General features: G+C 25.7%; 1 protein-coding gene and 1 long non-coding RNA gene across 2 annotated transcripts; one reads left to right on the top strand and one right to left on the bottom strand.

The window, feature by feature from the left end:
- The first annotated feature begins 2,598 nt into the window (after positions 1-2,598).
- On the top strand, positions 2,599-3,483 carry LOC124929682 (probable CCR4-associated factor 1 homolog 11). Its single transcript, XM_047470082.1, has one exon. The coding sequence runs from the start codon at positions 2,599-2,601 to the stop codon at positions 3,481-3,483; it is 885 nt and encodes a 294-aa protein (XP_047326038.1).
- Positions 3,484-4,317: 834 nt separating this feature from the next.
- On the bottom strand, positions 4,318-4,831 carry LOC124933024. Its single transcript, XR_007098805.1, has 2 exons — positions 4,787-4,831; positions 4,318-4,703 (listed from the first exon to the last, which is right to left on the bottom strand). It is a non-coding gene; the product is annotated as an uncharacterized LOC124933024 (long non-coding RNA).
- Positions 4,832-14,965: the final 10,134 nt, after the last annotated feature.

The raw sequence follows: 14,965 nt of genomic DNA, 5'->3' as shown, positions 1-14,965 counted from the left end.
CATTTTGGATCGCTCTAGGAGGAATAAAGGAATAAGGTACGTTTAATTTTTCGCATAAAGTTACATGTATTTTCATTTCATATTTTTTACACTACTTTAATTAAAATAAATTTCAATAGAATGTTAAATTTTATTAAAAAATAAATCAAACTTTTGATATTATTATGAGTTAGATGAAAGAGATTAAAACATATAATAACTTTGAATAAAACTATATATTATATAAATAAGTAAATATGAATTGGGTCTATAATATTTTGATATTGTTTGTTAGGTTTTTACGAAAAAAATTATTTTTTTTCTTTTTAAAATTATTTTTTTACATTTTTCTAATTATTTTAAAAATAATTTAAAACATTCAAACACATAAAATAAATAAATAAAAATTCTAAAACTATAAAAAACAAACAGTGTTTTAAGCGTCCAATAATAACAATAATAAGTATCTAATCAATTTAACCTCAATAATTTGAATGAGTTTAGATTACATTATCATTGGTTTATATATATATATATATTTTTTTTTCTGTTTATATTTAATATATTCACTTCATTCTATATTATAAACCATATATTTAAACAAAGAAAAAGAAATTAATCGTTAAATTTAAAATAAAAATGAAATAATACATTTTAGTTATAATTAAAATTAAAATTTTGTCTATAATAATTATAAGATAATATAATTAAAAATTCTAAATTTATTAAATCTATTCAAATGATTTAATTGATTAAATTTAAAAATAATAATAATAAGAGAAATGATTGGGAGAGAAAAATTGGGAGAGAATTTTAAAGGTAATAACGTGGTGCATTCTGATTGGTCGAAAAAATAACAAAATTTCTCTCTCTTCTCTCTCCCCCACCCTTTATCTTTTTTATAACTAGTAATATAGTGACACATTCTCTCCCCATTACCTCTCTCAAATTCCCTCCCTTATCACTCCTCTAATAATAATAATTCAAAATTGTACGACTAAAAAAAATAAAATAGGGTTTTAAGCTTAGAATTAGAATTTAGGTAAAGATTCAAGTAGATATACCCTTAATAATTTGAATGAGTTTAGATTCCATTGTTTTTTTTAGATTATCTAATTTTATTTTATCTCATTGGTTAATAAATATATTTATATATATATATATATATAATATATATTACTTTTTTTCTCCGTATTTTGTTAAATTAATATTTAATATATTCACTCACTTTATATTATAAACCATTTAATTAAACATCAAAAACAAAAAAAAAATCTTTAAATTTAAAATAAAAATGAAATAATACATTTTAATTATAATTATAATTAAAATTAAAATTTTGTCTATAATAAATATAAGATGATAATGTAATTAAAAATTCTAAATTTATTTAATCTATTCTGATTAAATTTTAAAAGAATAATAATAAGAGAAATGATTGTGGGAGATAAATTGGGAGAGAGAATTTTAAAGGTAATGACGGAAAAAAAAAAAAAAAACAAAATTTATCTCTCTTCTCTCCCCCACCCTTTATCCTTTTTATAACTAGTGATATAATGACACATCATTCCTTTTTTCAAATTATCTCCCCTTATCACTCCTCTAATAATAATTATTATTATTATTATCAAAATTGTACAACTAAAAAACAAAAAAAATAAAATTTTAAGCCTAAAATTTAGGTCAAGATTCAAGTAGATATACCTTTAATAATTTGAAAGAGTTTAGATTCTATTGTTTTTTTTTTTAGACTATCTAATTTTATTTTATCTCATTGGTTAATATATATATTTATTTATATATATAATATATATTACTTTTTTTCCGTGTTTTTTAAATTAATATTTAATATATTCACTCACTTTATATTATAAATCATTTAATTAAACATAAAAAACAAAAAAATCTTTAAATTTAAAATAAAAATGAAATAATACATTTTAATTATAATTATAATTAAAATTAAAATTTTGTCTATAATAAATATAAGATGATAATGTAATTAAAAATTCTAAATTTATTTTATTTATAATTTGTTAATTCCAATGATTTAATTGATTAAATTTAAAATAAATAATAATAATAATAATATTTTAGGATTAAAATTAGGATGATGATTGAGATTAAAATTATACAACTAAAAAACAAAGAGAAAAGGGTTTTAATCATAGAATTTGGATACATTTAAGATTTAAGTAAGTATACCCTCATTTTTTTTTTTATATTATCCAATTTTATTTTATCTCATTGGTTAATATATATATATATATATTACCTTTTATGATACCCTTCCCTCTATATTATAAACCATTTAATTAAGCATAAAAATCAAAATAATCGTTAAATTTTATAATGATAATTATAATTATAATTTTATTTATGATATTTATAAGATGATCTAAATTTATTGAATTTATAATTTGTTAATTCAAATTATTTAGTGGATTAAATTTAAAATAAATAATAATAATAATATTTTATGATTAAAAATAGGAATATGATTAAAATTAAACTTAATTTTATATGAGATGTTTTTGGATCCATTAGTTATAAATTCTCTTCAAACCATAACTTTATTTTATTTTTCCACTCACAATACTTAGTTCTTATTTTACAGTCATGGCCTCCAACAATAGCATTCGTGAAGTTTGGAACTATAATGTTAGTGAAGAGATTGATATGATTTATAAAATCCTTCCTTCCACACCGTTTGTGTCATTCGATACGGAATTCCCCGGCACTATCTACAAGCCGGACGTTCCAAACTATTGTCTTTCGAGTCTACCTCCTGAGACTAACTATTCTTATATGAAGGCCAATGTAGACGCTCTCAAGTTAATCCAATTTGGTCTAACACTGTCAACTTCTCCCAACCCTCGTTCCGGATATGTAAGTTCTTTTGTGTGGCAGTTTAACATCAAGGATTTTGACGTTGATTCAGATGTTCACAACTCAGACTCCATAGCACTCTTAAAGAATCAGGGTATTGACTTTGCAAGAAACAAAGTAGATGGTATTGATTCGGGATTGTTAATCTCTATGTTGACGGATTGTGGAGTATTGGGCTCTAAGATTCCTCGCGCTTGGATCACTTTTCATGGTGCCTATGACTTTGGATTCGTCGTCAAGATTCTAACCGGAAGTCCCCTTCCATCGGATCCGATCATGTTCATGGTTCTAGTCAGGCAAATATTCGGGGAATCAGTTTTCGACCTCAAACACGTTATGAAGTCTTTCGATGGACTCTACGGTGGGTTAGACAAATTGGCGAATACTCTTAAAGTGGAAAGAAGATCGGGCACTCAGAGTCATCAGGCTGGTTCAGATAGTCTTCTTACGATGGAAGTATTTTGTAAACTCCGACAAGATTATTTGGATAAACTTCCTCCTTGCAAAATCAATGGATTCAAAAACATTATTCACGGACTTGAGTTACCTTTAATTCGTGTCTATCAACCTCAACCCCAACCTCAACCTCGTTATATTCTTATACCTTATTATTAATCATGTATATTGTAAAACTCATATTAATAGATTTGAGATATTTTTAATGTTTTTCCAATGTTATAAGTATATTATTTTTTGAATTCATGTATTTATAAAGTCTACTAAGTACATATATATTAATTATCAAATCGTTGCATGAAAAATAATTACACATATTCATGTTATGTTTATGAACAAATAAAGTTTTATAATTTTAAATATTATTAGTAATTAAAAAATTTATGGGTGTTTTGTTTGACTGAAAATATATAATTAAGCCATCATATATTTATGGGGGTTTGTTTGATTGGTTTACAAGTTAAAAACAAATATTTGAATATTTGAATAATTTTAAAATAATGTATAAATTATATTATATCAAATTATATAAATAAGGAGAGATTATAGGGAGGGAGAATATGAAGAAAAAACAATTCTTTTTATTTTCTCTCGCAAGACTATGTCGTCAATATCTACTACATACATGATCCAGTCCTTCTTCTTCTTCTTCTTTTTCCATATTAATTAGACATTTTCAATCTCACTATAATTAATGAAGCCGGGTTAGACATTAATGAACTTAATTCGAGCCCCGATAGACAATAGGCAAATCTTCAAATGTGTGATTGTGCAATATTATTTATTACCCACAACTCAGGGTCCAGGTGATTGAATTGGAGCCTTGGAGGGAGGATATGCCACAACAACTTGATCACACGGACCTGGAGATCTGGATTTTTTCTTTCTTTCTTTTTTCTTTTGCAACTTATAACTTAAAAACAACTTTGTATTTTTTTCATAATTTTCTCCTTTCATGCTTTGCTTGCTTTGTATTATGTAAAATACAGTTCCAAACAACCATGTTATCTCTTATTTTGTCTCTCTCATAACACCATCAAACCAATTAGCAGCAAATAAGCTGGAACATATAAACTGAATTGTATCAAACATACCTAAGCAAAAGCAATTGGCAAAGTAAACCCATGGGAGAATAAGCTGCTGAATATCCTTAGCTTTCTTCAATTCACATAGAGCAAAAAAAACGTCAAGGTTTAGGGTAGGGGTTTAAAGAGAGAGGAAAATATATGTCAGAAACAGAGTTGCTAATCCATTGAGGATTTTGATTAGGTTTCAACCATAGGTTCAGGACCAGAAGAATGTTCACAGCAACTGTGTCTGCTGCTGCTGCTGCCACCGCTGGGCTGTCTAACTGAATTGAATAGTATGTCCTTTATAACCTGATCAAAGAGAGAATGTGATTATTAGGTATAATTACAAGATCCAAAATCACAAAACAGTTGGAAAGAGAAGAAAGACCCACCTGTGACATTAATCCGTGAATCTGCTCAACCGTTATCTCCAAGATGCTGAATTTGATATTGGAAACGTAAGGCCTTTTTCCCTTGATCTATACCACTTTCTTATTATAAATAAGCGTAAGGCCTTTTTTAGGACTTGTTAGTTCTTACCAATTCACATGTACTTTTTTAGGACTTTTGCTGAAGAAAGAAGACGATCCATAGGCGATTTTCTTTCTTTCTTTCTTATCAAATTGTAATACCTTTCTTGTGCTCTGTTATATCTTTTATATATGGATTTATTTGTGTAAATTACATTAACGTTTCTTCTTCCAACAACTAATATCAAGAGTCAGTTACTCATGTCATTCAATGGTATTCTTGAACTTACTATTTAACCTAGATTTAGATTTATAGTTAGTTGTTGATACTTCTTTCATTGGAGAACACATTATTGGATGGAAGTACTGCTCCACAACTGAAGATTTGTGATTTTTAGTATTCCAATGTATGATCATTAGGCGGTAGAATTAGAGAAGAAGATGATGAAAATTGTGAAATGTATTTCTGAATTGAATTCTCTAACAATTACAATCATAGGCTAGATATATTACTTCTAAAACTAGAGCAAATCATCTCATTCGAGTTTTAATTTCAGAATACTGTAATACATTCTCAACCAAAGTCGAATGTTAGGACATTTGCATATATAGGCAAGGTATTATGAACACTCATTTTATGGGGCATTTTTCTTTGATCTTTTTTACGAAGGCTGACAAACTCAGATTCATCAAATTAACTTTTTGTTATTCATTTTTGCTAGTGTTCAGTTTTGATTTTGACATCAAACTTTGTAGGTCTAAGCTTCTCTTCAACAAAGTAATTGCTTATTTATTTTGTGTTTATTGTTCAATACTCCCTTTGAACTGTAAGTGATTTTTTTAAATGGTATTTTAGTTGATCATTTGGATGATATGGAATAACCTTTCATCAAACCAGGCCCGTTAGACGGTTATGCTATTGTTTAATATTTCCTTTGAAAGCAGTAGTGTAAATTATATAACTATATATCATGTCTTTTATTATCTATATGTTCTAAATTATTGGGAAAATCATACCCTACACCAACTATGTTATGTTGGATATGAGGTTGCATTAATATTAAGTATTAGTAACTTAGATGTTTATTTGCTGCATACTAGAAAAGAAGTGATTAACTTGGTTGCGTATCTGGAGAAAGCAATTTTGGAACTAAAGGAGTTACAGGATCCAAGGCCACTAATTTGCATGTTGGTTAAGGATGAAGTTAAATATAGTATGTTATGTTAGAATATAATTTATAATTTTTTTTAATAATGAATGGATAAAACTAAGTTCAATTAATTATATAAGTTAAATTATATATATAACTGCTAAGTCATATCAAATGTATTAATTGTTTCAAAGGTAATAAGGTGTTGTAGTGTAGTGATAATCACTCATGCTTGTCACATGGGTGACCGATGATTGAATCTCACCAGCTGCAAATAATAATTAGAGTTTTGTTATTTTAGGGAAGTTGAGAAAATACCGTAATTGTCACGTAGGCAAAGTAGTGGATCGGTTCGGTAGTAGAAATCGGCTCTACCGCTCAGCAAGCGTAATCGGTAGTCTGACCGGTAGTATCTTCGGTTTATAAAAGACAGCTCAACCAGTTAATAATGTCTACCAGTCGGTTTCCCAGAAGCGCGTTCGGTATTTAATGTTCCGGTTATATAAAGGTTGTGCGTCCGGTATTAAATGCTTCCGGCTATTTAATGAAGCATGACCGGTTATTTAAATGCATTCGGTATTAAATGAGCCCCGGTTCTATTAAATAGAGCATCTGAATAAATATTTTACATTACCTGATCAATCTTAGCTCCAATCGTGCAGCGTATTCGCGTCAGCAGAGACATAACTAAAGAAGACAACCACATATACCAGGATTATTTCAAATCCTATGCAATGAAAAATTTAGTACAATAGGCTCCAATAAATGAACTAACATGATTTCCGTGCGATTCCAACGGACAAATATATAAAAAAAATCAAATTTTCTATATAAAAAAATTGAATCACACTATATAATATATTAACGGAGGTTATATTCAGTAGTTTAAAAATATTTAATCAAATACAATAAACATAAATTTTCATTTTAATTAAATTTTGTTATATAAAAATTGACACATTTAAGTTTCAATTTTTTATTTACATCTTTACACGTGAATTATAAAAATTTAATAATCATTTAAATTTTATTACATAAATTTACTATTAAATTATGTATGATATTAATTTTATAATATCATAATTGTTAGACACTATATATATTAAATATATAAGTTTGTGAAATTTTAATATTGTGTATATATTCTTTCACATTTTTATTTTTATTAATATTAATTCTGTGAAGTTATCTAATCTCAAATTTATTATAATTTTTCTTTATAGAAACTTTTTTTAAATATAATTAAAATAAAATAAAACAAATATGGTCATTTATTCAAAATTTTAGTCTTTTCGTTCTATTAATTTAATTTAAATTTTCTTTTTTTTTAACGTGAATTATCACACTATCTTAAATTGGCGAAAATAATATTTGAGAAAAATATGTTTGTATTTTTTTCTATTTTGTACATAATTATAATTCCGAAAACAGTTTATTATATATTAAAAGTCAAAATATTAATTAAAATATATGTGAAATGTCTATTAAAAAATAATATTGAACCATCTTTTTTATGTCAACACCATAAAACTCTTGTTTCAAAAATACATATATATTTATACTTAAGTGTTATTATATATATAATTTTATTTTAGTTAAACAATAACATTAATTATTATTTTTATTAAAAAAAATAATAATTCAATTTTATAATATTTTATATAAAAAATATATATTTATAATAATATTATAAATTAAATTAATAAATATTTATCAATTATTTAAAACATATCAAAATATAGAGTTAAATATATTTTATAATATATATATATAATCTATTTATTATATTTTTTTATTATATATATATATATATATAAATATATATAAATAAACAAAATATTAATATTATTCATTAAAATACAATTTTATTTATAGTTTTATTATAAAATATCTTATTAGGTTTTGTTATAGAAAAAATAATAATAATAATAAATAATTTTAAAAAAATTTGTAAATCCTTCTAGGCAGAGAATTATCGGGTTTCCTCTTGATTTCAAATCATCGTCTGCTTCCCTTTTTTACTTTAAATCAAGATCAAATTTTTTCCTCTAGGTCTCTCTTACGTCGTCGTCCTCCTTCATTGCATCGTCGTCGCCCACATTCTCTTCTCGTGCTACTTATACCTAAGAAAAATTGAGAGTCAATTTAAAAAATACCTTAACCTAAGGAGAAAGGAGAGACAAATTTATAAAATGTGTAAAAATATATTAAAAAATTATTTTCTTTTCTAAATCTACGGATACAGAGAATACTCGTCTTTCTCTTGATTTCGAATTCTCGTATTCATTCGCTTCCCATTTTTACAAATCAAGATCAAATATTTTCCTCTATGTCTCCCTTACGTTGTCGTCGCCCTCCTCCGTTGCGTGTCGTCGCCCTCCTCCGTTGCGTCATCGTCGCCCTTCTCAGTCAGGTCGGCGTTGCCCTCCTCATCTTCTCGTTCTACCTATACCTAAAGAGAAAGGAGTGTCGATTTAAGAAGACTTAAACCTAAGGAGAAAGGAGAGACGAATGTAACGCGAGAATCTGATAAACCGTGAGAATTTGATTAAAAATTCATATAAAATGTGTAAAATAAAAAATTAATTAATTTAAAATTTTAAAAAAAAACTTTTCAAAATCCACGGAGGTAGAAAATCATTGGCTTCCTTTTAATTTCGAATCCTCGTATTCATTCGTTTCTCATTTTTCTTCAAATCAAGATCGAATATTTTCCTCTGGTCTCTTTTTCGTTGTCGACGCCCACCTCCCATTCTTGTGTTAACTATACCTAAGGAGAAAAGATAGACGATTGTACCGCGAGAGTTTGATGAGAAATTCATATAAAATGTGTAAAAAATTGGTAGATATCACCCTAAAATTTTAGTTTTAAACATCATTATAGATATTATCTTCGTTCGAGCAATTTGTATATATTACCCTTACTTTTGGCCTTCCATTAATGTAAGGACCCGCATATGTCATCTTACCCTTACTTTTGGTCTTTCTCATCAATCACAAACACAAATTCACATACGCATTTACGTAGGGACTCACACATGTCATCCACATCGACCACAAATTCACTCACTCATACCCACATACACAATCACATATTTATAAATTCGCATAAATTGAGACTAGTCTCTAATATTAAATGTAAACACTTTAACTATTAGACCACTTGTGTTTTTTGGATTTAATTTAAATTTTTATGCATCTATAAATATTTAATCCTTGTTAATTATAATAGATAAAATATATAATGAATAAAAGAAAATTAATTATATAAATAATAAAATGAAAAAAAAATATTTATATAAAATTAATGATAAAATATACTATATATAGATTTTAGGAGTGAGAAACGCTTAATATTAATTTTTAAATAAATTAAAATATTTATAATTTTATTTTATTAAAAAAATATAAAAATTATGTGCAAGAAAATATGAAATATATATATATATATATATATATATATATATATATATATATATATATAAATGAGGAAAAAGAAAATAAAATTTTAAAATAAATTAAAATATTTATAATTTTATTTTATTAAAAAAAATATAAAAATTATGTGCAAGAAAATATGAAATATATATATATATAAATGAGGAAAAATAAAATAAAAAATAAATTAATTATTAGTATTACAAAACGGAAATTAGTTAGGAAAATATATTATAAATATGAGAGAAATAAATATAAAAGAGAAATTTATAATTTTATTTTAAGTTTAATAAATCATTTAAACGTTATTATATATTATACGTATTATTATTATTATTATTATTATTATTATTATTATTATTATATTATAAATATATATATATAATATTAAATATAAGTTTATATAAAATTAATGAATAAAAATAATATATAATTAAGAAATAAAAATTAATAAAATAAAATATAAATTAATTAAAAAAGATAAATTAATAATTATGGTATGAGAGATAAATTAATAATTATGACAAGAGGGAAACGGTTATAAAATATAGGGCAAACTACCTGGGCGGCCCTCGAATTACCTCAATCGCTCACTTTTGGCCCTCAAATTAATTTTTGAAACAAATCGCCCCTTCAACTTTTAAAAAGGTCACCAATGGCCCTTCCGTCAACTTTTTGGTTAAACATAACGGCTTAAGTTTAAAATATATTTTCTTATATATTATCTTTAATTTTATTTTTTTTATATTTATATATATAATTATTAAATCGCTTATATATAATATTATATATATATATATATCTTTTATTATTAATTTTTATATTTATATAATTATTAAATCTCTTATATATATAAATATATATATATTATTTACTTTTATTTATATATATATATATATAATAAAATTTAAAAATAAATTATATGTATTATCTCTAATCATTAATTATATATATATATATAAATAAATTTATATAATTTATAAAATATATATTTTAAAAAATAATTTGAAAGGTTAAAAGTAATGATAACCTTCTAATTACTCAATTATTTTTAGCACTAGAATTAATTTTTAAAATATATATTATATAAATTAATTAAAGATAATATATATTTATTATATAAATTATTTTAAACTTTATTTTATATAAATATAGATTAAAATAAATAATATATATATATATTATTTATATATTATATAAAAGATTTAATAATTATATAAATATAAAATTTGATAATATATATATATATATATAGGGCTGCAAATGAGCCGAGCCGAGCTCAAGCTTGCTGAAGCTCGAGCTCGACTCGATTAAGTATTTATTAGCTAGACTCGAACTCGAGCTCGAACGAGCTTATAAATTTGAGCTCGAGTTCGACTCGACTATATTACCTACAAGCTCGGCTCGACTCGAAAGCTTGAACAAAAATTTAATTTTCAAGCTCAAACTCGAGCTCGAACTCGATTCGAGCTCGAACCAAATTTATTTATAAAATTAAAATATCAATCTTTCATACATATTAATAAAAACATGATATTTCAAAATTAAAATATGAAACAATCATAACTATTCAAAATTCTAAAACATAATAATCCAAAACATTAAATCACCATTACTAATCAAAATTCTAAAACATAAAATTCAAAAATTAAAGTACAAAACAATAAAAATTGTTTGAACATTCAATATATTAATCTTTTTAACTCATGTTCTTCAATCATAGCACACGTACAACTACCTGCATTCAATAATATGAAATGTTTAATCTTAAAAATAATTAATATAAAAAATAAATGTTAAAACAAATAACTAAAATTTAACTTACTTTAAGATGTAGATACCGACAAAAAAATTTCTTGATGTGTCTTCTCTTTCTGAAAAAGTGAAAAATTAATTAAATAAGTGATAAAATTCAGTATATAACATAAGAATTTAATTATAAAAACTTACTTTAGTCTTCTTTTTCATTCCATTTATATGTCGAAGCCAATCACCTCCACAAAGTAGAGTTTGCACTGTATTCGTAGATAGTGATGAACGGTAAGAATTAATGACTCTTGTTCCAGCACTAAATGTTGCTTCTGAAGCCACTGGAATTGCTAAAATGTTAGCTGCTATCTTAGATAATATTAGATATATATTATTTTTTTTATATTACAATATATATTATATATAAAAAATATATATAGTATAATATAAGTATTTTTTATCTCTTTTCAATATAAGTATAGTATAATATAAGTATAATTTTATTATAAATAAAATATTAACCATATTTATTTCTTTTTATACTAAACTAATTATTATTCTATATATTCATCCAACCTAGATATAGAATAATCGAAGTCTAAGTTTATCCTAATACATAAAAAAATATATATAAGCATAAATTTTTTTAAGAAAAAAAGATGAACAAGACTTACCTTACCACTGAGTTCACCAATAAATAATTTTTTCCTTTCTTTGTTGCTGGATTTACTTAAAGTAAAAAAAATCAAAGTTAAATAAAAATGCAAAAACAATAGTTATCATAAAAAGAGAAAATAAATTTAATTACCTGTAATGTAACTGTAAGACTCTTCTGAAAAAATATGTGAAGACGAATGAAGAAAAGATTAAGAGTGAAAGAAATGGTGAATATGGAAGAGAAAACGAATGAAGAATGAAAGAAGAGGCATGGAAGAGAAAATTTAGAAAGAAGGAAAGAAAGTCTATTAGATGAACAGGTTAGATGAGAGAAGAAGAGGCGATTAGATGAAGAGTCAGATTAGGTTAGATGAGAAATAAAGAAGAGGGATTAGATGAAAGTCGTAGATGTGTTAGAAATTAGGGTTTTAATTATGGATTATGGGCCTTTCATATGGGCTTTGAAGAAAAAGAGAGGGAAAAAATATATTATTAGAGTTTTAATATTAAATAAAAAAATTATATATTATATACTTAGGCTCGAAAAAGCTCGACAAGCCATCGAGCAAGCATTATATGAGCTCGAGCTCGACTCGAATTTTAAACGAGCCGGCTCGAGTTCGGCTCGAGCTCGGTCAAAGTCAAGCTCAAGCCGAGCTTTGACCAAGCGGCTCACGAGTAGCTTGACTCATTTGCAGCCCTATATATATATATATAATATTATATATAAACGATTTAATAATTATATATATAAATATAAAATATAAGATTAAAGATAATATATATAAAAAATATATTTTAAGCTTAAGCCGTTATGTTTAACTAAAAAGTTGACGGAAGGGCCATTAGTAACCTTTATAAAAGTTGAAGGGGCGATTTGTTTCAAAAATTAATTTGAGGGCCAAAAGTAAGCGATCGAGGTAATTCGAGGGCCGCCCAGGTAATTTGCCCTAAAATATAATAAGCCTACGTGAGATGTTGTGAGAGCATTAATCAGCTCCGCCAATCAAAAAAGGACTAGTGTTATTTGAAGTCAACATGTCCGTTGAAAAAAGATAAAGATATGATCGTTGTTGTGCCTTGCATATACAAGAAGATTAAAAGGAAGAACAGAGTAGAAGAGACTTGAAGTTCAGAGCTCTCTTGTTAATCAAAAACTCTCTCTCTACAAATATATTCAAGCTTTTATTTCAACATATTTTTTGTGTGTGAGAGTGTCTTCATATCGAAAATTGTTGTATCAAGTTCTTATTATGTTGATAGAGTGTTTATCAACAAGTGTTGTGTGTGTGCTAAGAGTTCGAAAGCAGACAACAACTAAGTCATGACTGATCGACTAGGTTGTGTAAAAGTGTGTTATATTTAACCAAATCTTCTAGTGAATACTTTTCTCAAGGTTGAGAAAAGTATCATTCTCGTGGTCGAGAAGAAGGGGTGACGTAGGAGAGTTTACTTTGAACATACATAAACATCTCTTGTGTCTTGTGTTCTTTTCGCATTATCCTAATATTTTCGTATTGCTTCAAGTTGAAATAAACATTTCCGCACTTGAACTCGGTTCAAGAGTTTGTGACAACTTGTGAAGAATAGAAACGAGATAATCAATTTTTAACATGGTTATTATCAACCGACGTGTGTTTAAGCGTTCAGCCTAGCGAAACCCCAGTCTCGTTCGGTGATTCCGATCCTAACATGTTACTTTGTGCTTACATTATTTTGTTAAATTTCTTAAAGTGGAAGCTTGCTTAAATCACTTTGTTATCACTTCCATTATACTGAGATTTTTTGTTTGGTGGTTCTTAGAAACTTGACAGGTTGTTATCTTGTTTCATCTTTATGAATATGCTAAGGAATGCAACATTCTGAATCAGAAAATTGAACCAGTTAATGAGGTAAGGCAATCATTACTATGACTGAATTTTGGTAAAAGAACACTATTGTTGAAAATTGTAAGATATATTTTTTCCATCTCACCTTGGGTTAGGCTGTCATATATGTCTCAAGTAGTAAGAGCTAGTATTAAACTAAGAGACCGATGTCTTATGTTTGACTCCAATTAGGAACAACTTGATTGAAGTAGGTCATAACAGTGAGATGTTGTGCTAGCCTCGCTAGAAAAAAAAACATAGTCTAGAAAAACAATGATACTATAGTATTTACAATCAGTTTTTGGATGAAAAAAGATCTGTCTCATGACATGTTATCTTTCTCTTGTGAATGTCTTTTTATGCATTTATTTTATAGACTAACAAACAAACAATTTGGTTGCAAATTAGAGATGCCAAGGTCAAAAGGCTACATCGGTTTGAGTTTAAAAAGATTTAAGGGAAAAAATGATCTCTGATTAAAGTGAAATCTCTCTTTGTATTTAAGTGATTTTTTTTTGTTAAGAAATTTAAACATGATACTTTTAAGATAGTTAGTTTTTTTTAATTCTAATTATTAAAATTTAATTCATATATAATTGAGATAGTCTTTTATTGATATTCAATTAGTTTGTGCATTATGAGAAATAATTAAGAAAAATAAAATTAAAATATAAAATATAATTTAAAAGTAATATATTAATTTATGACGTATATTCCTATGAAAAAGTTCCAATGAAATTAAGAAATTTTCTATGAATATTCCACGAAAAATTTTCAATGAAATAATTCGTGGGAAAAATCGTCACAAATATTTATGACGGATTTAATATTCGTCGAAAGATTTACTGACGACCGAAATACTGACATTTATAATACAAATGGATAATATGTCACTAATTCTATATTCATCGGAAATTCTGTAGGAAATATACATCGCAAATGCCTTATTTTCCTTGTAGTGTCCATTGCAAATCTACTCATTTTGATAAAAAAAAAGCTTTATTAAAATAAATAAGATTACGAAAATCTATACCTCCTTAATCTTTAAAACATTTAACCTTATCTCAATTAACTAAATGATAAAACGATGAGTTTGAAGATCCCCATAGAAATTACACATTATTTTTTTCCATTTTCACTGCCACACTCTTAGAGAGAATGAATAAGGACATCATATATGTGGGCATAGATGACAACACACTGTCTATCCCTCTAGAGCTCTCGAAAAATCCTTGAGA

This window comes from Impatiens glandulifera, chromosome 3, assembly GCF_907164915.1.
Source record: "Impatiens glandulifera chromosome 3, dImpGla2.1, whole genome shotgun sequence".
Classification (NCBI taxonomy): Eukaryota; Viridiplantae; Streptophyta; class Magnoliopsida; order Ericales; family Balsaminaceae; genus Impatiens; species Impatiens glandulifera.
This window is presented reverse-complemented; position numbering and strand designations above follow the sequence as displayed.